The sequence below is a fragment of the Haliotis asinina genome, chromosome 1 (genome assembly GCF_037392515.1).
Source record: "Haliotis asinina isolate JCU_RB_2024 chromosome 1, JCU_Hal_asi_v2, whole genome shotgun sequence".
Taxonomy (NCBI): Eukaryota; Metazoa; Mollusca; class Gastropoda; order Lepetellida; family Haliotidae; genus Haliotis; species Haliotis asinina.
In genome coordinates this window covers 84,143,098-84,170,995 of record NC_090280.1, presented here as the reverse complement: position 1 = coordinate 84,170,995, position 27,898 = coordinate 84,143,098, and the positions used below count along the sequence as shown (strand labels likewise).

Below are 27,898 nucleotides of genomic sequence, written 5' to 3'. Positions count from 1 at the left end.
CCGACCCGTGAAGGTCCCGGGGTAGAATAGGCCTTCAGCAACCCATGCTTGCCATAAAAGGTGACTATGCTTGTCGTAAGAGGCGACTAACGGGATCGGGTGGTCAGACTAGCTGACTTGGTTGACACATATCATCGGTTCCCCATTGCGCAGATCGATGCTCATGTTGTTGATCACTGGATTGTCTGGTCCAGACTCGATTATTTACAGACCGTCGCCATATAGCTGGAATATTGCTAAGTGCGACGTAAAACTAAACTCACTCACTCACTCACTCCGACCCGTGCCCCCTATGCGCCTATCGATCAGCTCTCAACACTCAGTGAATTATTTATCACAATGCTTCTGTTTAGTGACGGTTGTCGTAAAGAAAACAGATTGTTTATCAACCCGTAGCACCACAACGCACTTAGGCTGACCACGGAACCATGACGACGTCCAACGTGATGATGGAATATTAAGTAGTATTTATATAATGGTAGATATGTGACGTAGTGGCATGGGAGAGCCTTTGCAGCTGTCTTCGTAACTGATTGCACTGTGTAACAGCGATGCACTGCATTAGAAACTGTCAGGCTTTGTGTGTAGATAAAAGTATAGAAGATCTTCCGAAGTGAATAGAACCGTGTTTTATATGCTTGTTGTGTAATGCTTCACTGAGCAATATTCCAACTACGGTAGAGGTCCGGAAATAATCGTGTCTGGACCAGACAATCCAGTGCTCAACAGCATGAACATTGATCTACGTAACTGGGATAGGAAGAAGAGATGCGTCAACCAAGTCAGAGAGGTTGTCCACCCGATCCCGTGAATCGCCTTTTACAAGTATAGGTTGGTGAAGACCAGTTCTTACCCGGATCTTCACGGGTGGGACAGAACCAGGGTGAGGGCACGAGGCGGTATGTAACAATAAGTACAGCTATAATACCCTAAACTCCATTCTCTCGGTGAGTGCTCATAGTGCTAACAATCAAAGCGCAGCTGTGTAACGCGCTAGGAGGTTATTAGGAGGTTATTATATCCCACCGGGTACCCATTTTCTACTTGGTGAACAGAGACAATCTTGAACAGACCATCTTGCTTATGTTGAGACTACAGGTGAGATCACTGCTGGCTGGTGATGCTGACTTCCTGTCTTGAGGTCATAATGAGTAGATGGAACAACCATCACAACGTGATGTACTAAGTGAGTTTAGTTTTACTCCGTATTCGGCAATATTCCAGCTACAGGGCGGCGGTCTGTAAATAATCGAGTCTGGACCAGACAATCCAGTGATCAACAACATGAGCATCGATCTGCGCAATTGAGAACCGATGACATGGGTCAACCAAGTCATCTAGCCTGACCACCCGATCCGTTAGTCGCCTCTTACGGCAAGCATAGTCGCCTTTTGTGGCAAGCATGGGTTGCTGAAGACTTATTCTACCCAGGATCTAGGCGGGTCGCGATCCATTCAGACACAGCCAAGGACCATGAACTTTGGCTAAGCAGGGAAACCCACTACAAAACTCACTAGGGCGAATCAGCGTATTTCTATTTATATAGACATGTGGATTATTGAGCTAAACTCTCACATCTCGGTCACATGAGACTCTTCTTACACTAAACATCTAGCGAACTCGAACAGGAAGTAATAAGGCAGAAACGAGTGATTCCTTCAGAACGATGTCAAAACATCGATCTATTGTGTGCAGTATAGGTTATTCTGATTGAAGTTCGATTGCTTCCTCCTCCGCTCACACACAGCACGCGCTGTACAACTCCGCAACTGCCTGTGTGGATCGAACGCTGTGTTGGGCCAGTCGCCGCCCCACGAGGACGTTGAACAGTCCGCGGCAGAGAGCGACTCGGTAACTTCGGAATGTCAATACTTGTATGTTAAAGACAACAGTGAGGACCTCACTGATGGGGCACTGTTGGATATTTACAGAGGAACACTAGCGTGTAAGTATATCTCCTGTCTAACATGGGTTTTAGATGTATTGTGTAGCTTTGTACATTGTATGGTAGGTGTATTAAGAGTGAAGTTTTTGCTCCGCGTGTCTGTGACTATGCACGTGGTAATGGAAGGGCTTACCACGAGGGGAAACGGTCCGGGGGTGAGTTTTACCCTCTTTCTATCGCAGGATCATTGTATTCTATAAACCGGTGTGGTTTGTAGCGTATTAAGGTCTGGAGTTAATTTACGTTCAGTGTTGAGTGTGATCGTATCAGATTTCCGTCTCAACTCAATGTTTGGGTGCTAGACCTTCTTCTTATCGTGTTGACGTAGAGAGGGTAACTGACACTCCCCTCCCGTCCTTGCCACAGACCCCTCTGTGCATCTGGAGCATGAATGGAGAGGATCGACTGAATAGGTATACATCAGCGACGATGTGCCAGCAGAGTATGTTGTATGTTCTGTAGTGTGACTTCCCTGCCAATAGCGATACGGGGATGATAACTGAGATCTTTTGCATACTGATGATCACGAGGGTGGTGGTGATGATGATGATGATGATGATGATGATGATGAGCGTGGAGATAACAATGACTATGATTAAGACGGTGACGATGATGTCGTAGACTGTTTAGACAGCGACGACGACGACGATGATGATGATGATTGTAATGATGATGAAGGGAGACCGATAACAATGACTATGATTAAGACGGCAATGATGATGTCGTAGATTATTTCGACAGCGACGACGACGACGGCGACGACGACGACGACGACGACGATGATGATGATGACGATGGAGATGGAGCTGATAACGAAGATGGTTATGACGGCGATGATGATGACGATGACTATTTGGACGGTAGTATGATAATGATGATGACGAGGAGGAAGTTGAGATGATAACGATGATGGTGGTGACGGCGATGATGAGGAAGATAATGATTTGGATGGCAAGGTTTGGATGTTAAGGATGATGATGAGGAGGAGGAGGAGGAGGAGGATGATTAGGGCGGCGATGATGATAGGCAATAATGATTTTGACGGCGATTATGATTATGATGATTATGGTGGTGATGACAGTGATGGTAATGATGGTACTGATGCTGAGATGATTCTGCTGCTGCTGATGTTGACGACGACGACGACGACGACGACGACGACGACGATGTACATCCATTTCGGGGAATTGGGGCTAAAACAGATGTTTTGTAACTTGTATTTGTTTTGCGACCTTCACAGATGCCGTGATAAACCAACACGGCTTGACGTATACAATTACCGTTGAAAGGATTAATTTAGTGCGGGTCGAACTGAGTCGTTCTCCCTTACGGCAATCAGACCGGATCTGAGAGTAGAGAGTAGCGTGCCACCCCAGTCACAGGGGCAAGGAGCATGACGAACACACGTGGGGGTACTTTCGTGAGGTCTTGGTGGTATTTTCCGAGTGTCGAGAGAGAAATGCACAGTGCTTGTGATTGTGGGTTAATGGTCGCGTGATTCCGTAGATGTTCGGTAATGACCGCAACAACCTACCTTCAGTTTAGTGTTTGGTTAATGCATTTTGTTCGAACATTCAATCATCTCGTGAAGTTCTGTACAGTTAGTAATAGCATTGGGCGGACAATTCATTGATCTGGGTCCGTGAGATGTCTCTCGCTAGGATTCCCTCTTTACAGTTCTTACATGATATAACTGGATATGTCGGTCTTCTATACAGTTCTTACATGATATAACTGGATATGTCGGTCTTCTATACAGTTCTTACATGATATAACTGGATATGGTACATAGCACGACTAGATATGACAGTCTTCTGTACAGATCTTTCATGGTATAACTGTGTATGTCGGTCTTCTGTACAGCTCCTGCATGGTATAACTGGGTATGCCGGTCCTCTGTACAGCTCTTACGTTGAACAACTAGATGTGACTGTCTTGTGCACAGCTCATATACTACTACTGGATACGACGGCTTCCTGTAAAACTTTGTTCGATACGACTGAATTTGACTTTCTAGTGTACAGCTTCTGCATCACTAGGTACTGATCTTCTCTAGATAAATGACCGGCGAGATTGCGTCTATGTAATTAAACATTCAATACCCTACACATATTAGTTGTGATACACGTGAGGCATGTAATAAGACATACATTCCACATGTCTTAAGTTGTTAATACTGTTAGTAATGGTAATTCCTCCTCTCTTTCTCTCTCTCTCTCTCTTTCTCTCTCTCTCTCTCTCTCTCTCTCTCTCTCTCTCTATCTCTCTCTCCCAATTACGACACACAAGGTTTTCAGTTCGTGGGCTAATTGAACCTACTGGCGGAGAAAGAGGCCCCTAAGTGACCTTTCCTGTTGTGGTCAAAGTGTAGAAACTTGTTTTCACAAATACATTGTACTAGTTGAAGCGGAAGATAAATTGGCAGTCTAGGACACCAATGTGATATCCCTTATATATATCATGACGGGTGAGATAAAGATATCCAATTACCGAAATAAAATAGATGGATTCCATCATACGAGTAATGTATGGTCTGATAGGTCTACTCTGACTCACAGTCTTATGCAGCTTTTGTATTACAATTTCTGTCACAGCTGTTACTGACAGTGTAGACAGACATGCATTAGTGGGTTTGGTTTTATGCCGAGTTTAACAATATTCCAGTAGTATATCGACACGGGACACCAAGCAAATGCTTCACACATTGTACCGATGTGGGAATCGTACCAGAGTCTTCGGGGGTGACGAGCGAACGCTTTCCGGTAACCGTATTTAGCGTGGTAAGGAGGCAAGAATTATTTCGGTTGGTGAGACTGGGTGTTGATTGCATGTCATTGTCTCCTCACCACCTGGGGATTTTCTGTCAGTCCACACACACGCAAACAAACAAACAAACAAACAAACGTATATTTATTAACAATTACCTTATTCTGTCTACCAGACCCTTGAGGGGCTGTCGCAGAGTGTAGTGGCCAAAGCGTTCGTCCGTCACGCCGAAGGCCCGGGTTCGATTTCTCACATGGGTGGGATTTGTGAATTCCATTTCTGGTGTTTTCAGCTCTGTTATTGCTGGTGATATTGCTAACAGCGGCGTAAAAGTATACTCACTCGCTCATTCCCTAAGGAATTGTTGATCTCGAGTCCAGACTGCCTCAGACTGTGCTCGGTTTGAATATGTTTTGTAGATAAATATATTTACATATTTAAAAACAAAAAAGCTGTGTTTCTGGTGCTACATGTCATTCTGCAATGATCCTTATTTGGTCTGTCCAGCTGGACCGTTAAGCCGCATGTTCACCCAGGTCAACGCACGCTTGTGGACAATGTACGACCGTCAATACACAATCCTAAACAAACACAGAGAGTGTCATATATTCCCGCTACAGATAACGTAGATACTGAAAACAACATGGCCTCTATGATTCATAGGGGCTTTGCCCTCGATACCAGCAACAGTTTAATCTAAGCCGCTGTCACAACCCAACCTCGAAAAAGAATCCACAGTTAAGTACCTGTAATATATGTCAATACTCAGCCACATTGGCATTCGAATTATTTATTTGTTGTTCCAAATATTAAAGGTGCCCAGTGAAAGGCGACCTGTATTGGTCGTGATTCTATTTCAACCAGCTTTGGTTCTATTCATTTCTGAGTGTTGCTGGGGACGTATGATGTATTCAAGTATGTTGATCCACCCTGGTGGGGCAGTAGATGGTGATTCACCGTATCAATACCTACCTGAACGGACGAAGTTGCGAGTTTGAATTCATATTCAGTAACCCATGCCTGTCGTAAGAGGCGAATAGCGGGATCGGGTGGTCGCTGACTTGGTTGACACATGTCATCGTATGCCAATAGAGTAGATTTGATGCTCATTATGTTAATCACTGAATAGTCTGGTCCAAGCTCGATTATTTATAAACCGTCGCCATGTAGCTTGAATAGGACTGAGTACGGCGTTAAACAACCTACCAGAAACAGTGGTTGATATAGTGAGCATAATCTTTAGGAGGCGAAGGAATTACTCGAATCAGTCCCTTCGGCCCTTCGGTTTCTATGCTAGGATGTGTTCATCTGTTTCCTGTGGAGTCGTGGCCACAGCTGTATACAGGGCTCATATATTTCATACGATACCCTAGGGGACGTTGTCATGGTGACGTGCCGTAATGAACAGTGCTTTGACGTTACGTTACTTCTATGACGTTGTGTTCTACATTCGACGACGGCGGGTGACCAGCCTATGTTTGAAAGTAGATTTGGGTTTATTTTCGCCAATTTGACGACTTGGTAATCTACAGAATATTATGTTTATGCCTATACCAGACTAAATTTATGTTTACGAATTCATACCTAAATATCTGTATATCCCTCGTTCTCACTAGAGAAATACAAACATTTAAGCTCTCTCTGACATGGGCACTCCTCTGTTTCTCACACGTATGGTTCTAGTCCTGCTCCAATGCAGGTCTGAATAATACATCGATGTTCAGTTATTCTATCCTCAGACAAGTCTACTATAGCGGAAAGCACAATTAAGGACATCAGTCTTTTGGAACAACTTGTTCAAATTTTTAGACATTTTTACTTGAAACATATAATCATTATGCTTTAGAAATCTATACAAAACTGGCCTTGTACAGTTATCTAAGAATCTGCGAGTCGCTATCTCGAGTTGCCTCCCCTACGCGTACCAGGAACGTATGAATCTAAGTTCGAACCTCAGACCTTCTTTATTTGTTATTTACGTGGGGTTGAGTGTCAGCAGGGAAGCAGGAGACCTGCTTTCACTCCATCGCCTTATGGCTGGACTATTGCTGGGTGCGGCGTAAAAATAATCTCGCTTATTCACTTCGGTTTTCACTGTACATCAAACTGACAGTTCGTGATTAAGAGGAGAGCTGCGTTAAACTCCCTTGCCCGACTGTCCTGTCGTCATGCGTTTAACTCCACGGAAGGATGAATGTTACAAATCCATATAATCCATACGATCCTGCCACTTTTGATAACAGACCTGATCCGTCAGTGAGACACAGATCAAAGGTCAAGCTACCGATGTCATAACCTGGTATTTGATCCGGTGCATGTCATGGGCAGATATTCCATGAACTGGTCGCCATGTCATCATGCGCCACTACAGTGCCATTCTCTTGTCTGCTTGCCATGGCTACGTTGAACAACTGGATATGACTGTGTGGTTTAAGTGCAGGTGCATTTGCGATGCTCCCTCCAGGAAGATGCTACAGCGACAGGAAATTGTACCTTTCGAAACCAGGGGTGCTGGGTTATCGAACTGGTTGATTTCCTCTCCTTTTTAATTTAAGAGTATCCTTCTTTGTAGGGTTTCGCACCAGTATACCGTATGCTTATTTCGAGACAGTTCTGGACCGATGGTGATGTACAATCTGCTTGAAAAGTGACTGTTTAAGCTCACCTGACAAACTAACTCTTGGTGCAAACAGTACTGACGTAGAAAAGAAACTACACACTTGATACCAACTATGTGCCAGGGGTACTGGATACAGTATCACTAAGTGAAAAGTGATTACAGAGTAATATTATTATCACTATTGTCGAATAATTACGATTACATAAAAGTTTGCATCTGAAAGGTTTATCATGAATATTGGTATGCTAACTGTGGAATGTCGGTTTCGGAATATTTCGAATTCTGATCGTTGTGCAACCTCCTGGTTCTTTGTCTTGTGTGTCCAGCCTATGTCTTGTAGTCCCTGTCGTGATATTGCTGGAATATTGCTAAAAGCGGCGTAAACCTATACTCACTCACTCACTTAACAATAACACTTGTATGCAGAGATTAATATCGTGTCCGCTTTGCTCGCAGATATTTAGCGAAATAAATTCTGAAGCGATCTCTCTGAGCTACCAAAGCCGGAACAAGTTATTGAGTATTAGTGATAAAAAGACAACATGTAGTGTTAATATCCTATTGTCATGATTCAATAAGCGTGACAATCCACCTTTGATGTTCAGAATCAGCAACATCGAACACAGTGGATGCAGTGAACGGCATCACTAGACAAGGAAGTTGAAACTACCGTTCGATATTCCACCGAACGTAACCAGTCATCGTGTCTCTCAAACTGAATACAAAGCTATTTCCTTTAGTTTACGAATAATAACTGTATCACAAATCAAACCCTCCAGACATCTCTGGAGAAAACACTAACTGAAGTTAATTACGGAATGGCGGTATGATAACTGCAGCTTGGACATCATGTCTATATGTGTGTATATATATCGGGCAATGACCTGTTATCAGGCTGTACATCGGCCACTCCAACTACATTCAATACTTTCTACAATCTATCCTCAACTGCGTCTGGTGCAACGTATGGTCATCTCTATCGAACACGTGTTGAGAGCTGCAGAGTGTCCTCTATAGGAATTCATCTGTGCCCTTATGGAGTATAAGCAATGGGCGCCAAGCGCTCGCCCGTCACGTCGAAAGCCTGACTTCGATTCCCCATATGGGTACAATGTGTGAAAACCGTCTCTGGTGGCCCTCGCCGTGATATTGATGAATTTTGTCAAAAAATAAATAAATAAAACTAAACTCGCCCATTCACTTGCAAGAACACAAGTTCTGAAACTTGACGTAATGAAGGCAACTGGCAAATAACCTACTGTAGTCCATAAAAATGTTTTTTGCTGAATGTTTACCTTGTGAAGAACAAACGGAATCTATTTCTGAGGATTATCCTAAGTGGGTATTCTTATGCACAGATGATTCAATTAAAATTTTAGTTTTCTAAAGAGCGTTTATTCCCCTGGTGTTTGTTTATGTTTGAAAACTACACTTGATTTAGTTTATCTAAACTTGCTCGGTCTTTCAGTACAGTCTACAAAACAATTTGTGTCCGAACCAAGGCCAGGTTTCGCGAAGCAATGTCAGCGCTCAAATGATCGTTGCTTCCATGCCTTAGCACATGCTTACGTTCATCATCCAAGCGATAAGATTGGTTTGTGTAGCGGGCCCACTTCTTTTACCAGCAACCCTCACAACGTTAGGTACATTCATCATAGATACTTTTGTATATTCAACGTACCGATGTGCGCAGCTTAGTAATCGTTATGCCAGGTGTGAAATGAACACTTCCGCCTGTCTGTCAACCGTGAAATAGACCAGGGTCTAAAACAAGCGCGTCAGTCATACGTGGTGAACTGAAGATGTGAAACAACATGTTTACGAAAGCCTGATCCTGACAATTTTGTTGCATCGTTTCGATTATCTGGACGGTGCTTGATCATGTTTTCTTGTTACTGAACTCAGTCTTTCGTTGTTCGGGTATTATCTCGTTTCTTCAAGTTTCTTTCAAAAACTTGAAATTTGGACTGTTTACTCGTTTCTTCAATTAATTTCTTGTAGCTTCGATCAATATCTCGGTGCTCAAAATGTTTTTTTTTTCAAAGAAGAACTTGCTATTTCAAGCTTTTAAAACCAACTTTAAGAAAAGAGAAAATTCTCGGAGCGACGAGTAAATGCTCGAAATTTCAAAGCTTTGACAGAAACTCGAAACAACGAATAAATACTGGAAGCAACGAGAATATATTCGAAATTTCATATTTTTGGCAGAAACTTGAAGTAAAGAAAATATCGAAGCAGCGAGAAAATATTCGAAGGAACGAGAAAATAACTGAAGCCACCAAAAAACAGTGCTCGAAACAACGATCATTTTTGCTGAAAAAATATGTTTTGTTGCAGTAGTCTCAGCATTAGACTTTTGTATATGTGTGGTAAGTCAGATGCAATATACGTTGGTAGAGAACCTGTGTATATACAGCAGCCTCTGATTTCACAACGCAGGGATCGCTAACAGTGCAACATGTGCTGTAAAATGTGTCCAATAATCGATGTCACCTTTTTGCGTGTTGTAAGCTGACAATTGTCTCTGGAGAGAGCGTGTCATCATGGCGATATAATATCATGTGTCGATGATACATATCGTTGTACTGCAGCCATGTGTTGCTCAGCTGCGTGCCCTGGCGGTTAGTGAAATGTATTACCACTCCAATCTTATATAATGTATCTCTTAGTTCTTGCTTCCGCTTTGGCTAGGAATCTCATTGAAACCGCATGCAGATGTTTGTCCCTTGGCGACCCGTGAAGATCCGTGACAGAATTGGTCTTCACTAACCCATGATTGTAATAGGATCGTGTGGTCAGGCTGACTGACTTGGCTGACACATGTCATAGATGCGTAGATCGATGCTCATGGTGTTGATCACTAGATTGCTTGGTTCAGATTTGACCGTCACCATATTGCTGGGATATTGCTGAATGTGGCCTTAAACAACAAACTACCCAATCAATCACTTTGACAGGCTGGAAAATTGGGTTCGAATTCTGTGTATGTTGATGTTCATAATGAGTGACTAGGTTGTCTGGTTCAGATTGATAATAATGATAATAATTCACTTATATAGCGCCAAGTATCCATCTGACCAGTTGCTCACTGGACGCTCTAATCAGAATCTGATTATCATTACCCCGGATAACCCAAGCTGCCTTCTTAAGCGCTAGAAGGTTATAGTCATAAGACTCTATCTCACCGGGTACCCATTTTCTGCTGGGTGAACAGAGGCAAATTTGAACAAACTCACTTGCCTAAGGTGAGACCACATGTTTCCCATGTGCTTCGTTGTGGGGCAGGACCGAAGACCTAGAAACTCTCAGGAGTTAAACTGCCAAACACGGCCACCCATCCAAGGACTGTCCGAGCTCGACGGTGCTTAACTTCAACTGATGGTGACCTGAGCACTACGCACAGGACCACTCGCCACCACGTTTGGTTACAGACTGAATTAACATTGCTGCAATATTACTGATTATTATTATCAGCATTACTGTGTGTTCAACACAGGCATGCATAAAACGACTGTGTATTCTCGTTGTTAGTTAACTTTGGTTGAGGTCATACACTTAATCCGAACTTACAGTATGGTTCAAAATTATTGAGAATAGCTAAAGCATTTCATATTATTAAACGAGAACAAATCAGATAAAATTGAATGTATTGTGAAAGAGAACTGACCTTTTCATGTTGTGTAGGTAACAATTTAATATTTTATCAAGTCTCCTTGAGCTTCACGGCACAGTCTAAGACGGGTAGGCATACTTCCTATCAGAGAGGTTAGTGTCTCGTGAGTTATGCTGTCCCAGTATCGGACCACCTCTCTCTTCATGTCTTCAATTTTTGTCAACCCCTTTTGATTCACACATTCCTTCATCATCCCCCAAATGTTCTCAATGGGATTTAAGTCAGGACTATATGCAGGAAATGGTAATGCAGTCACATTTTTCTCCTGAAACCACTGCTTGGCATGTTTTGCGGTGTGTTTAGGATCATTATCTTGCTGCAAAATCCAGTCATTTCCATAAAACACATGTGCACTTGGAAGGAGAAAATTATCTAATATGTTAGTGTAGCGTTGACTTGTCAGATTTCCCTCAAACACACACAGCGGGGTCGTTCCTAATAAGGATATCCCTACCCATACATGAAACTTTGGGCTGTATTTAGGTCGTCGATACAACGGTGCTGACGCAGACTTTGTCCATATTTTCACATTATTGAGATATACCCATATTGAGCTTTCATCAGTAAAAATCACATTTTCCCAGTCAAAGTTTTCATGTGCCAAACACCACTCAACACGCCTGTCTTTATGTTCTTGTTTCATGAGAGGAGAAGGAATTCCAGTCTTTTTCTCCCATCCAAGATCAATCAAATTTCTTCTAACTGTAGATTTTGATACAACTGTTGATCCCCTTTCTATCATTTCATACCTGATGTTGGAGATGCTTGCCCTTTGCTTTTTAGACGCTAAAATTCCCAGCCGGACGCGATCTGAGAAGTCCAATTTTCTGGGTCTCCCTGCTCCTTTCTGGTGCCCAAAATCCTTTCCCTCTTTACAATTCTTCCTAATCCTATACACAGTAGAAAGAGGAGTCCCTGTTCTCTCTGCCAATGTATTTACATCATCAATTCCTTGATTACACAACTCAAAAATCGACCTTCTTTTATCTTCAGCAGACATTGTTGACAGTGCTGAGGAAAATGACGTCTGCTACAAATTCAGGGGAGGTAACTCTAATTGTACTATACTCAGTAGGCCAAGATGAATTACCTCCCTTATACCATTACTTAGTTTTAAGTATCAGTGAATCAGTTGAGGTGTTAGGATAGCTCAAAGTAAGAAGAAAAATTCTCAATAATTATGAACCAGACTATATATATACCCCACAAGCCAACTGTTCCGTAATTCAACAACTCCGTGCATATGTCATAAGGGGCGGAGTAGCTTAATGGTTAAAGTGTCCGCTCGTCATGCTGAAGACCGCTGTTCGATTCCCCACTCGGCTATATTGTGTGAAGCAAATTTCCTATGTCCCTCGCCGTCATTTTGCTGGGCTGTTGCTAAAAGTGACGTAAAACTCATCTCTCTCTCACTCACTCACTCACTGATGCGTTATCAACAACCAAACCGTACACATGCCTCAAGATAACTCTGCAATCCATGCTTGCCATAAAAGGCGACTATGCTTGTCGTAAGAGGCGACTAACGGGATCGGGTGGTTAGGCTCGCTAACTTGGTTGACTCGTCATCGGTTCCTAATTGCTCAGATCGATGCTCATACTCTTGATCAATGGATTGTTTGGTCCAAACTCGATTATTTACAGACCGCCGCCATATAGCTGGAATATTGCTGAGTGCGGCGTAAAACTAAACTCACTCACTCACTCACTCTACCGTATGCACATTGCCAAAAAACTGTATATCCCTTATGAACAATTATCAAGCAAAACAAAGTTGACGTAATCGCGTCATTGACATCTGTAACTCACTTTATTAGAAAACACAGACGTATACGTCATAACACAACTGAACACGACATTACAGAACTGTGACATACTGTCTTTGCTGTATCGATCGTGTCCCCAGTGTCGGACCCGTGACCATGTTGACAGACACACGCTTCCGCGTGGACGCACACTCTCTATGGATTTCTGGGAGTGTTTACAGTCACTGGTTGTACTGGAATCAATTCGATTCAGGTTGTTAGGATCAATCTGAACTCATGCTGGTTCTGGCATGTTCTGATAACCATTCGTCACATATACTGACCCCCGGGCTATTTTAATTCGACACCCTGGAATGTCTACGTAGTTTCCTGGACCAAAAAATTGAAATTTTCCTGCTATTTCGCTAAATGTCCAGAAAGGCTGTTGCTCAACGGATTGTGCGAAGTCGGGGGTTCCTTTACATGTTGGCGCGGAATATTTCATTCGAATTGGGCAGTTTTTGTTTGTTTAGCTTGTTGTTTAACGCCTCACGCAGCACGCCGCACGCCGCACTCAATATTCCAGCTTAACGTCCGGTCAACTGTCATTACCTTTTACCGTCCGTCGGGCGGCCGTCTGTAAATAACAGTCTGGACAAGAAAATCCACTGATCAACAGCATGAGCATTGATCGTACTGGGATACGATGACATGTCTGAAGCAAGTCAGCGTGTCTGACCCCTCGATCCCGTTTGTCGCCTCTCACGACAAGCATGAGCTGCAGAAGACCAATTCAAACTCGGATCTTCACAGAGTACAAACATACTAATGATCAGGACTCGTGAAGGTCCCGGGGGAGAATAGGCCTTCAGCGGGATCGGGTGGTCAGGGTCGCTGACTTGGTTGACACATGTCATCGGTTCCCAATTGATCCTCATGTTGTTGATCACTGGATTGATCTCACTCACACTGATGATCAGTTCTGTTCAAGGGCGCTGTTCCCAGAAGCGATCCCATCGCTACGGCTGTAGTAAGTAGTACGATCCCGATACGATGTGCCGTTGAGACTGACATGCACTGATCGAGGGGGAAAAGTGCCTTTTGACCAGCTGATCTGGATATCGGAGCTGTACAAATGTTTGTATAGTGATGGTGATGGTGATGAAGTCTATAGTAAAGTGTGAGAGTTCATAGCGCTGCGATGGCTTTGAATAGCGGGGACCAGATCTTCACGGGGTACAAGTATGGGTTGGTGTAGGCCGGTTCAAAACCAGATCTTCACGGGGTACAAGTATGGGTTGGTGTAGACCAGCTCAAAACCAGATCTTCACCAGTTCAAAACCAGATCTTCACGGGGTACATGTATGGGTTGGTGTAGGCCAGTTCAAAACCAGATCTTCAGGGGGTACATTTATGGGTTGGTGTAGGCCAGTTCAAAACCAGATCTTCACGGGGTACATGTATGGGTTGGTGTAGGCTAGTTTAAAACCAGATTTTCACGGGGTACAAGCACGGGTTGCTGAAGACCAGTTCAAAACCAGATCTTCACGGGGTACAAGTATTGGTTGGTGTAGGCCAGTTCAAAACCAGATCTTCACGCAGTACAAGCACGGGTTGTTGAAGACCATTTCAAAACCAGATCTAACCCGTGAAGGTCCCGGGGTAGAATAGGCCTTCAGCAACCCATGCTTGCCATAAAAGGTGACTATGCTTGTCGTAAGAGGCGACTAACGGGATCGGGTGGTCAGACTAGCTGACTTGGTTGACACATATCATCGGTTCCCCATTGCGCAGATCGATGCTCATGTTGTTGATCACTGGATTGTCTGGTCCAGACTCGATTATTTACAGACCGTCGCCATATAGCTGGAATATTGCTAAGTGCGACGTAAAACTAAACTCACTCACTCACTCACTCAAAACCAGATCTTCACGGATTACATGTATGGGTTGGTGTAGGCCAGTTCAAAACCAGATCTTCACGGGGTACATGTATGGGTTGGTGTAGGCCAGTTCAAAACCAGATCTTCACAGGGTACATGTATGGGTTGGTGTAGGCTAGTTTAAAACCAGATCTTCACGGGGTACAAGCACGGGTTGCTGAAGACCAGTTCAAAACCAGATCTTTACAGGGTACAAGTATTGGTTGGTGTAGGCCAGTTCAAAACCAGATCTTCACGCAGTACAAGCACGGGTTGTTGAAGACCATTTCAAAACCAGATCTTCACGGATTACATGTATGGGTTGGTGTAGGCCAGTTCAAAACCAGATCTTCACGGAGTACAAGTATGTATTGGTGTAGGCCAGTTCAAAACCAGATCTTCACGGGGTACAAGTACGGGTTGGTGTAGGCCAGTTCAAAACCAGATCTTCACGGAGTACAAGCACGGGTTGCTGAAGACCAGTTCAAAACCAGATCTTCACGGGGTATAAGTATGGGTTGGTGAAGGCCAATTCTAACCAGATCTTCACAGTTTCGGTAGTTGATATAAATATGCTCTCTTAGAAAGGTAGCTTGACTCCATCGAATTTATGTGCGCATGTTCATAAGCCCCTGTCTGGGAACGACGTAGTTTGTAATACATTGTATATCGCGCTGTTTACATGACCTTAGAAAGACGTTTCCAATGAGTTCACCAGACCTGCTTCTTAACGGCAATATTCCCGCCACAATTTTCTCCCAGATTCTGGATTATCACGTTCTGCTCCTGATTAACAAGATTTGACATTTGGATTCCCCCAGATCTAATTTGGCTGAAATGAGATTTTTCCAAAGCCGTTTTCAGCCCAATCTTTTCATCTTTATCAGTGTCTGTTGTTGTGCTCGGTTCATTGTGTTAGGCGCTCAGTGTGTGGTAAGCCTGGGGCGGGAGGAAGTTTCGTCCAATTCAGAATTCCAGATAAGCAAGAAAAGATTTTAAGTAGTATTCTTAGTTCTTCTGACAGTTGCAATTTGTCTTCCTCACATCACAAGTGACCCATACGTCATTGCAAACCGAACCGAGTTGCTGTAGAGTTGCGTCTCTTGTACGTTCCAGGAAACTGCTGTTGCTGTATATCAGAGAAAGTATTTTGTGGTATTTAAGAACCAGAGATGTTTGAGAGTGAGTGACATTGATTGTACATGCATATCATCACTTCTTCACACTAAGACCCCATGCTATGGTTGCCATAACGGCAATTTCAAATTAGGTGTGATAAGAAGGGATTCTTTCTTTTTCTTTAAGATTCTTTCTCTCCCGTTTGGTTTCTCTTTTTCTGATCAAATTATGGTATGTAAACCTGCCTGAGAAAATGCTATAGCCGGTGTCACCCCATTCGAATCGTAAAGATCCGGTTCGAACTGGTTTTCAGCAACCTATTCTAATTGATAGAGGCGACTTAACGGGATGGTCAGACTCACTGACCTGTTTGACACATAGTATCCCAGATGCCTAGATCGATTCTCATGCTGTTGATCTCTGGATTGTCTGGCCCAGATAAGATTGTTTTCGCAATGTATCTTGAATATCGGTACGTGCGACGTCAAACAGCAAACTAACCACATAAACTCCTTCAGCTTGACAGTGGTACAGGAATCTGTATGGAAATGTCGCACTCACGAAATATACGAATATATTTTCCGGAACATTTGTCATTATTGTACCTCCCAACGTCTAAAATGCCACTCAAGGAAGTTAAAATAGCACAATGTATCATTGCATTACATGTCGTGCATCTAAAAATAAAACTTCGCAGGTGACAGGTAAATTTCTTCTTGTGAATTGTGTTTATAGATTTGAGTTACAGGACACTCTTTTTTTATTATTTTGAAGATGGTGTCATTTGTTCCTCATTCCCTAAATATCGATCATAATTTACTTTCGTCTCTTGCCTTGTGCAACTGTCCTTAATTGCGCCCAATACCGTGTATGATAACAGATAAACAAATGCCGTTATAGTAATTTTGAAAGTAACAAACTGTCCCATTTATATCGCGAGATCAGAGTTACTGGTTTCTGCCCGTGAGCTACGTGTAGTCAGCGAGGGAGTTAGTGTTTACACCGCCTTTAGCAATATTCCAGCGACATAGAGAAGGACACCAGAAATGGTCTTCAAACAGTGTACCCATGTCTAGAATCAAAGCATTAGGCTGTCCAACTTCCGGTTTAGGCGAATGATGATATGTCAAATCTCCCACGTCACAGTGTGCTTGAAGTGTACATGAGTAAGTCGGGTTTAAACGGTAAACGTCAAGTTCTATCGCATTTCAATGTAGATGAAAATTCGACCTGATGTTCGACCTGATGTTCGACCTGCTGTTTGACCTGATGCTGTAATATGGAGGAAAATTCGACCTGGTTTCAGATGTGTGATACCTACGAGATCAGGGCCTCCTTTCACTAAGCACTAAAGTGATCGTAAGTCTCTAAGATAACCTTAGGGCAATGTTAAAGCATGGGAGTTAAGGTTAACCTCAGTAAAAACAGCTTCGTGAAAGGGGCCTCTGGCTTAATACTGACCGACCTAGGAATACAGCCTGACTTACAACCACAGTTTTCTGACGCGCCCAAGGGGCGTAACTCCGCACAGATATCAGCCATAGATGACTAGGTCACCAGTGTCCGCATATGCAGTAAGAGATTTGATGTTTGATCCCAGGATTAACACATATCTACATGTCACATTTACCTCAGGACAAGGATTTAACTGGATCGATTGCTTCTACTTGATCAGAGAACATGTGGTATTTTTAGGGACAGCTGTATTGCCATGAGTGGATCTGAGCGTCTCTCAGTATAGTGGCAAGTCCATTTGTGGTGTCCCCGTCGTGATGTTGCTAGAATATTGAACTGTTTGAGAGGCATTCTAGAACTTGTAAGTCATAGGAATTCGTCTTTATGTGTCAATTCTAAGTTGGAATATTTACTAAAGACGGCGTAAACCCATACTCACTCACTCACTCATTCATTTCGTGAATGACCACTGACATCGCAAGGTATCTGACTTCGTCTAAACTTTTGTCCCCTTTTTTAGAAACCAATGAAGATCTGGGGTAGATTAGTTCTTCAGCAACCCATGCTTGCCATAAAAGGCGACTATGCTTGTCTTAAGAGGCAACTAACGGGATCAGGTGGTCAGACTCGCTGACTTGGTTGACACGTCATCGGTTCCCAAATGCGCAGACCGATAGTTATGCTGACTCGACTCCACACTCAGTTACTTACAAAAAGATTCCATATAGCTGGAATTTTACTGAATACAACGTGAAATTAAACTCACCCCCTTTTTTAATCATCCTGTGATTATGTCGAACCCTGGTTAACTCGAAATGTTTTCACAGATCCCTTCCACTGCGACTCAACTGTGTTCCGATACGCAAGTTACATTTGTCTCGAGCTTAATTGCCTCTCATAGGAGGAGTGGGTCTGCATTCACAAATGCCGCAAAAAGACTGATAAGGCTCCCTGTTAGAGTAATGCTTAATTCTCGGAATCTGTATAATTTTGATAGTAACAAATAACTCCGTTTATATTGAAAAGGAGGTCAGTGAGTTGGGAGACCCCGAGCCTAGGGAATTCTAGACTTGCTTCAATTAGGGTTTTAGCATTGCATAGAGGGCTAGTCAGTAAGGCTACCTCTCTGTCTCATAGCCCTCAAACCACGTTATTTCCTCTTCAATGCGGCCCATTCTACTGTGCCAAGGTCTTGATTTCCTCGGGTTTATGCTAATCTTACAGGGATTCCTTTTCAACTGAAGCGGGATTATTTTGATTCTATCAAATTAACATATAGTTCAGACTAACTTAAGTCTTAATTTCCTCACGTTCAGACCAGTCTTACTGGGACTTGTTAATTTAAATTCAATTATTTGTTGGTATCAAAATTATATGTACGAAGACTAAGCGTTTGCATTACTTGAGCCCTATCTGAGTCACGTCTATATTTCCTCAGTTTCGGGATTTCTGAATTTAAAGGAAATTATTTGTTTACAATCAATGTAATCAGATGCTGAACATTAGCTTTCTGATTACCCTCCATGTACATGCATAGGCCTGCAGAACCGGGGACAGAAGTAATAGGTGCCCTCTATTGATAATGACCAGATTTTAATACAGCATGTGTACAGGCCGTTGATAAAACTGGCATGGAATATGAACTCTGCAGTTTGTGAAGTCACATGCCCTTGATGATGAAAAACATCATGACTGTCAGGAATGTTTATGTTTTGAACATCCATGACCTTTCAGTGATGACATATTTGCAATGACGATTATAGACATTTAGGTCGCGATCGTCATCGGAAAGGTATTTGGGTCAAATCGGCGAGGAATGTGTGATATCTCTCCTCCCTTTGGACTTACATAACCTCTGTTTCTATAAATGTAGGTTTTGGAAGAAACAAAAGATTCCATTGAAATTGAGCAGCCGACAACTGTGAAGCACCTGTTTCTAAGCAGTATGTTACTGACAACTAATATTAAATACAAGTAGTTAGAGATAAACCTGAAAGTTAAGGTCTGTCGTGAAGAATATATCAATGTATGTGACAGTTTAACTAAATTTTGAAATACATGACAAGTCCGTATGAAAGTAGTCGCATGTTTTTAATAATACAATCTATATACTGTAAATTGAAAAAGAGCCTCAGACAGTGCGCGGATGGTGGTAGCATTCGGTTAGCGCGTCTGTAATACAGAAATGAGTGTGAGTTTAGTTTTACGCCGCACTCAGCAATATTACAGCTATTTGGCGGCGGTCTGTAAATAATCAAGTCTGGACCAAACAATCCAGTGATCAACAACATGAGCATCGGTCTGCGCAATTAGTCGCCTTCTATGGCAAGCATGGGTTGCTAAGAACCTATTCTACTCCGGGACCTTTACGGGTCTGCAATACAGAAATGACAAGGTGGAAGGAAAACATGGTTCAGGGACCGTGAGAGTGACTACATCCCCGCTTTGTAGTCTCACAATCCTCGAACGGCTCCCGTGAAAATCCGGGTTAGAATTGGTCCTCGGTATTTCGTGCTAATCATAAGAGGCGACTAGAGGGATCGGATGGTCAGGCTCGCTGACTTGGTTGACACATGGCATTGTGGTGGATGTTTTTGATGTCAGTCACCTGATTGACTGGTCCAGATTTAATTATTTACTAACCACCATTGAGGTGTAATCTACCCCTTTCGATGCAGAATGCATTGCTTTCAACTATGGGCATTAGCAAGCAAACCATGTTGGTGATAGAGTGTGCGTGTGTGCGTGTGAGTGTGTGTGTGGGGAGGAGTGGGGAGTTTCAGACACTGAAATTACTTTTTCATTATCTGTGAAACAGAGCATGTGCTTGTACATCAAAACTCCAAACACGTTGTAGCGGGTTCTCCATTACCCTCCCTGAAAGACGAAAAGACATCTTTCCGCAGTCCTGATAGACGGTGTATCGAGTTTCTCCAGACAGGTGCCCCGGGGTATTGCACATATCAGCGGTAAGCCCGTTTCTTCACACAGATGCACTCGCTGTTAGCTGAAACTTGTAACAGTATATTAATGTACACTATTTGCAGCAAACATTTGTGGCCGTGGAATTTTGTTTTCTTCTTCTAACCGTATAGATATGTAATCATAAGGCTGAAATAGCATGCATTTATCGCGCATCGGTGTGGGGCAATAATCCTTCGCGTTGCGTTAACCGTGTGCGTCATATTCATCGCCAATGCAAAATTATTTTTGATATTTACAGCGCCACATGATATATGAAAACACACTGTCAGTTAAAAAAGAGGTCACCTCTAATATATGTTATATTAAGGTTTACGTTTTCTCAGTTATGTACACATTCTTGTGTTAGTGTTAGGTTGAGTGCCATGCGGATTAGAACCACACTCTCAGTCAGGCACATAATCGTCGCACACAGAGTCTGCGATCTAACCCACTCAGCCACAGCTGACGCTGTTACGACAATTGTCACTGATTTTAAAAAATGATTTCGATGTGTGCACAATTGTGTTTCTTGGTATAATTGGCGAAAGAAAGAATACGGAACACAATAATACTCACTTTTTAGATGCCCAAGTATCATTCTCATAAGAGCAGTCTCATAGGCCTCAGGGGGCCACGCAGAAATGCCTAATTGGCGTATCATATGTGTAGCTTTCCAAATCACAGACGTCTGGGTTCTTAGAGTTACGCCCCCTTGCGTGCAACTATAAAGTAATCCTCTGTTTCGAACTCCGGATTCGCCCTCCTCATGATATATCATCGTATCCCAACTAAGCTTATCGATGCTGATGCCGTTAATAACTTAATTGTCTGGTCCAGGCCGTATTCTTTATAAACCGCCGCCACGTAACTGGAGTATTGCTCAGTGCGGGCGTAAACTCACTCGCTCACTCACTCGCTCACTCACTCAACAAGATGGTCAGTAACTGGGTATGGTTGAAGCGGTGCGAATGTTACTGCATTCGAACTCACACACCAGAGACCATGTATGACCTCATCACATCATGCGGCGATAAACCTAACGAACTCACTCACGTACGAACTCACTCACATACGATACTTATCATTGTGCTTGAGCCAAGCTCACAATTTATATTACTCGGTGCCTGTTCTTGGCTCGGCTATCTCTTAAACCCATCTGTGTTAAGAGTATTACTCTCAGCTGCCATAAAGCAAAATTAATAAACAAACATCACCACAATACGAAGTTGAGCAAGGATCTACGTCACTGCTAGTTCGACAAAACAAATTCTGTCATTCCGTTGGAATTCTAGGTCAACATTATATCATGTTTATCGTAGGTGATTCCTGAAGATTAGGTCATTACTCTGAGTGTCCTGTCTGATTGCGCCCTCTTGCCTCCTGACGACGTGCATCGTCGCCATCAACCACTGGTCTCTCTGATCATCAATTCCATTTAGTCAAGACTGTAAACGTAATTGATGTCAATTCCACAACAAGTATGGGTAATTATGTGCATATGCATCCCAGGATACCCGCTGGGAATTTACTGTTGTTCCGGACACCTGCTGCCAGGCAATCATATTATCAAGTTACAGTCTGGACAATGTTTCTGCGGGATTGCTATTAGTGTGGTATCCGCTCCTATGAACCCCATCCGGTGCACTTGGTCCCGTGAAATTCATCTGGTCATGTTGTTGAAGCTTGACCTATCCACCTCAGAGTGTCATGTTGCTGACTGTTGTCCTGTAAACCCAAACTGGACATGTTCCTTAAGATTAAACCTATCAACCTCATCTGGTTGTGTTGCTAATGAAGAGTGACCTGTTAACCTCATCCTGTCATGTTGCCAAGGTTGTCCCATTAACGACACCTGGTCATAATGTTGAGGATAGTGAACCAAAGTGAGTAAATTGTTATCATTGCCCTGTTGATCTCAATTCGTCATCGACCCGTGAAGGTCCCGGGGTAGAATAGGCCTTCAGCAACCCATGCTTGCCATAAAAGGCGACTCAGCTTGTCGCAAGAGGCGACTAACGGGATCGGGTGGTCAGGCTCGCTGACTTGGTTGACGCATGTCATCGGTTCCCAATTGCGCAGATCGATGCTCATGTTGTTGATCACTGGATTGTTTGGTCCAGACTCGATTATTTACAGACCGCCGCCATATAGCTGTAATATTGCTGAGTGCGGCGTAAAACTAAACTCACTCACTCAGTTGGTCATCCCTTGTCTGTCTCACAGTCCCTGAAACATTATTTTCCCTAAAACCAAGCCCTGAAAGAAGCAAGTTCACACCTCTACAGATTCTGAATCAATTGTCTCCCTGGGACTCTATTTCAATATAAATGGGTTTTCCAGCAATGAAAATATTTATTCAGAGACTAAGCGTTAGTCTGGTCATGATGCTGAAGGTTGTCCTATTAACTTCGTCTCTTCATGTTCCTGAAGAATACCCCAACAAACCTGTCTCTTCTTCTACAATAGGTCAGTGCACATCAACAACAATGTAACCAAATCCACCCCGTGTTCTTTGACCATACCAGTAATCACATAATACATTAATTGTATCTGACAGCATGTGTATTCTTGATTAACAACAGATTAGATACAAACCATGATTAAGACAAGACCTAACGATCTACCCACGACTATCCAACTTGATCTCTTCGTTCACCGAGAAGAAGTCATTGTTCCTTAATGTAATCGACATGTTCAGTGACAATAAATATCTCGTACAAGAGCCTTGATGTTATGTCATTGCGGAATCACACTCACAACTGAATCGATCGAAGAACCAAGAATATGTTCCGGGGCCGTCTATTTAATCACCATCTCGAGCTGGTCTTTCACACACTCGCGTTCCACGAGACAGCTGCTTTGTCATATCTGCCGGACATTAAGTAGCTGTTATGACGTCACTGGAACACGCGGTCATGAACTTCCGTGTCAGAACAAATCCAATTACTGGGCACTATAAAGTAAGTAGGTAAATACTCCAGACAACGAGAACTCCACTCGTAAAACCTCTCCTTGTACATGTGTTTAACATTTACCATATGCATGAAATATTCTCAGTTTGGTCTCTATGTCTTGTGGATGACGTCATGCTCAGATGTGGAGAGGTGGGGGAGGGAGGGCATGAGACAGGTAGAGAGGGAAGGAGAAACAAACGAGAGGAAAAGAAAGGACTCTGCCAGAGTGAGGGGGAGAGCGAGAGGAGGGGAGTCATAAAATTACTCCCACATCTAAAAAACAGTGCCAAAACATTCCAATTACCCTATTTTGTGCACAGGAACATGCAAGGCTCAAGTTATCAGACTAATATGTCGATCAGTAACAGGCAATACAGTCGATCAAAGTCAACAACTTTGATTATGATAACGAACACTTAACATGAGGTTCTTGAGGGGTACATGGAAGGTGGCATTCACGTCGAAGTCAAAATATTATGGATGGCACTGCATACGCAAAGTCGCTGGGCTTCTAGTCATCGGTTAAGCCTAGAGATAGTCAGATAATCGAGACTGGCTGGATTTACATCGGCCGGGTTTTGTCTGAACTCCAATGTACTTCCTTGTATGATTGTTATAGGTCTATACTTACTTTTCCAGAAAGAGCGCCATGTAGACAACGGTGAAAGATGGCAGCGAAGGTTCACGGTCCTTTCCTCTGATGACGATGTTATCCCTATACGCCATCATAGCCGTCCCATTTCTGATGGCTGTCATCGGCTCCCTGCTGCTTAGTCTCGCCGTCCGAATACATAGCTTCTTCCGGTCACGTGCCTACCTCCCAAAGCTCCACTACAGGGAATCTACGCTAACGCGACACCTTCTAAGCAAGTGTCGTCTGCGACAGAGGGTATTTACTCCCTCGTTTTGGATACGCAATCCTCACGTGCAGTCGGTTCTTGCAGCAATATGCCCTTCGTTTGATGTCAATTTCGATAGGGAGTACTTGCAAATGAGAGACAAGGGAGTCGTCGCCCTTGATTGGGTTGTGAGTGTTCAGCCAAAGATCAAAAGGAAAAGGACTATTTTGCTAATCATTCCCTCTATAACAGGAAGTGCGCTAGGTGTTTCAGCGCTGTGTTACGACGCCACGCAACGTGGATTTAAAGCTGTGGTTTTCAACCGCAGAGGACACGGCGGAAGTGTACTAACAACAGCCAAACTACAAAGTTCCGGCGATCCTTCCGATTTACGGCAAGTCGTAAAATACATCAGGTTGAAATTCCCGCGATGTAAGCTAGCAGCAGTTGGATATGGAACAGGATGTGGTCTGCTGATTTCGTATTTAGGCGAGTTCGGATCCTCGGCTCTCATATCCGTGGGTGCATGTGTGTCTCCGTGTTACGATGCTTGTGAACGATTCTCCATGTCGATGAGAAGTATATATGACTACATGTTTCTCTTGTTCCTCAAGGTCATCCTGTGCCGCCACGCACAGGCTTTGTCAAGCATTGTGGACGTGAAACAGGCTCTCAAAGCCTGGACGTTTCACAAATACGAAGAGGATGTCTATTGTCGAATTTATGGCTACGAAAGTATGGATGAGTTCTGGGAGCGGAATAACCCGATCCGTGATGTAGACGACATATCCGTGCCTGTGCTGTGTATTAACAGTTTAGACGATCCTTTCTATGCCAAGAGTAACATTCCATATGATCTCTTTAAATATTATCCCAACTTTCTACTGGTGGCAACTGAGAGAGGAGGGCATTGTGGATTTTTAGAAGGATTTCCACCCAAATCATGGGCAGATAATTTGTGCCTGGATTACATAGAAGCTGTGTTTGAGTTCACTACTAAGGGTTACGGAGTGAACAATCGTGGTGCCGTTCGGTCAACCATCTGATATTTTCAAGAAGCTAATTATATTGTAGGAAGATTATCTAAATTTGTGGCACTGTGTCTTATCACGGACGGGTAATTTACTGGCTGAAGCTTTTGTGCCACGCCCGAGGCCTTCGCTGGATTCTCAGACAAGTATAATGTGGTATTGCTGAAATATATTAAGGCGGCATAAAGAATACTTTATTCGTTTGATTTATGTCTCATTTACAGATTTACGCAACTGTGACTATTTATGTATGTATGATGTTGGTTTATAAAGTTTGAAAAGTGCTACCGTTATTTCGGTAATGTTGGGTAGATCTGTTCCATGAAACAATGTCAATAAAAACAAAAGTATTTTTATGTAATCGTCAAGACAGAATGTCAGTATCATGTACATGCCTAGCTCTCCATGAAAAATGACATGCAGTTCTAGTTAAGGGATAGACAATGTCAGTCTTTCTAAGTGATGCTCATGCTGTTGATCACTGGACTGCCTGGTCCAGACTCAATTATTTACACACCTTCACCACATAGCTGGAACATTGCTGAGTGCTGCGTAAAACTAACATCACTCATTCTCTTCTTATTTGAAGACGTGACAACAGACCCGCGAAGACCCGAGTTTTTACTGACGTTCAGCAAACCGTAACAACGTCGAACGGGATCTGGTAGTCAGACTAGGTCAATCGATGTCATATTATCGTAATTGCCCAGGTCGATGCTCATTATATCAATCACTGGATTGTCTGGTCCAGACTCGATTATTTACGGACCTCCAACATTGCGATATCCTTTAGCTCTTATCTATGTAGAACAGATTCCTTTGGCACAGGGCATTAATGTTATTAATGGTTATTTCAAGGACCGTGATGTTCTATTCGATATTTACACAAAGCTTTAAGTTGTTTGTTCTCTAACGCCGCAAACAACAATATTCCAGTGATGGTGTCTATCTGGACCAGACAATCCAATGATCAACCGCATGAACGTAGATTTACGCAGTTAAGACACGATGACACGTGTCAACGAAGTCACCTAGCCTGACCACCCGATCCTTTTAGTCTCTTCTTACAAGCATGGTTTACTAAAGACAATTCTAACTAGGATCCAGAATTTATCATAACAGAATTAATGTGAAACCCCCCATGACTCAGTATGGTATAGGTTTATCTGTGTCTGTTATGGTGGAACAACGTCCGTATATCGGATCGATATGTTTTGTAAGCAACCTTGATCTTTGATAATTGGATAGACGCTACATTGTGTTTATGTAGTTATGTTCAAGTAACCCCCAAGCGCCTGTGCCGGACTGCGGTAACAGAGTAAACAAGCTGGCGTCAATGTGCCACCATGCTGTGTTAGGATAATGACAACAGATGGGTCACTGATAAAGGGTAAGGGGATAATGGTCGGGCGTGTAACTTACTCAGTGTTCATTTTCAGGTATAAGTAGCTGTAAAACAGTATCAGATTTTTACTACTTTTACCTACCATTTCATCCAGCATGGTCACAAACTCAATTTCTCCTTCCTCCCTCCAGGGCCTAGATTTTCGAAGCTCTCTTATCACTAAGATAGTCCCATACATTAACATTACATTACATTAGCTTACAAATATAGTAGCGATAAGAGAGCTCCGAAAATTTAGGCCCTGAATAATAACCAGTGTTGGTTGGTTTGTTGTTGAACACCGTACTCAGCAATATTCCAGATATTTGGCGGTGATCTGTAAATAATTAGGACCAGAAAATCCAACATGAACAACATGTTCATCGATCTACGTACTTTGGACACGACAGCGAGTGTGAACCAAACCAGTGAGCCTAACCACCCGATCCCTTAATACCCCCTTCACACCTGAGGTGGAATGAGCCGGAATGCTATCGGAATGAGATTCCTGGAAATTCGAACTGAATTCTAAAACTTCTTACTGCATTCCGAATGGATTTCATCTATTCGGGTCAATTCTTGTAACATGCCCGAATGATTTTGAATATGTCCAAAACTTTCGAGGTACATTCGAAAAGGAAAATTCTCGAATGGCATTTGAGGTGGATTCGAACTGCATTCTAAGTACTCTCACTGCATTCTAAATATTTAACTGCATTCTAAGTACTCTCACTGCATTCTAAATATTTAACTGCATTCTAAGTATTCTGAACAAATTCGAGGGAGAATAGGAATCCTTCAAATCCTGTCAGGATGTCTCGAATGAGTGGGAATGTATCCCGACTGCAGCTGGACTTAAGATGGAATATTCTTCCAGTGTATCGGAATATTTAGCTTGAAGTTTGAACGCTGCTTGAATGTACCTCAAATACACATCAGAACGTCCCAAATGCTCTTCAAAAGAGCCCTGACGTTAGCAGAACACAGCGGAATCGCATGGAAAAACGCGACCACTTGTCACTAAAACATCATATAGCACTTGGGGGTCGCGTTCTCTCAAAATTTGAAAAACTTGCTTATTTTGACATTCTTTCGAAATCTGGTTCGAATTTTGGAAATATGTTTTTCGGTGTGATACTCCATGATTCCTGATGATTCCTGTCAGTTCGAAAAAGTCTGGAGGAGCCTCTTACAACAAGCTGATGACCAGTTCTAGCCTGGATGTGTAACCAAGGGTACTATTCTGATAAAGGAGCTTCTTCATCAATATATGAACGTGATGTTTTTGTTGATACGGCTCAAAACACGTGTTGTTAAGGACGCATGTGGGTCAATTCACAGTGGGTAAATCTGAACATTCTGTTGGAAAACGCTATTTTGTTCTTTCTGTGTCATATTTATGACGATACATTTCAAGACGATTCATGTCATGTTCATTGGTCGCATTCACTGATATGTAATAAACACTGTCAAAATACTGC

The 27,898-nt window shown here is 42.9% G+C and overlaps 1 protein-coding gene across 2 annotated transcripts; it reads left to right on the top strand.

Moving 5' to 3' along the window:
- The first annotated feature begins 1,791 nt into the window (after nucleotides 1-1,791).
- LOC137298349 (protein ABHD15-like) lies at nucleotides 1,792-27,898 on the top strand. Of its 2 annotated transcripts, none has more exons than XM_067830571.1 (2): nucleotides 1,792-1,945; nucleotides 23,803-27,898. In XM_067830571.1, exon 2 carries the CDS (start codon nucleotides 23,864-23,866, stop codon nucleotides 25,046-25,048), a length of 1,185 nt encoding a protein of 394 aa, XP_067686672.1. In that variant the 5' UTR covers nucleotides 1,792-1,945; nucleotides 23,803-23,863; the 3' UTR covers nucleotides 25,049-27,898. The 2 variants fall into 2 exon arrangements, with proteins under 2 accessions (XP_067686672.1, XP_067686680.1); XM_067830579.1 differs by having other exon boundaries at nucleotides 23,807-27,886.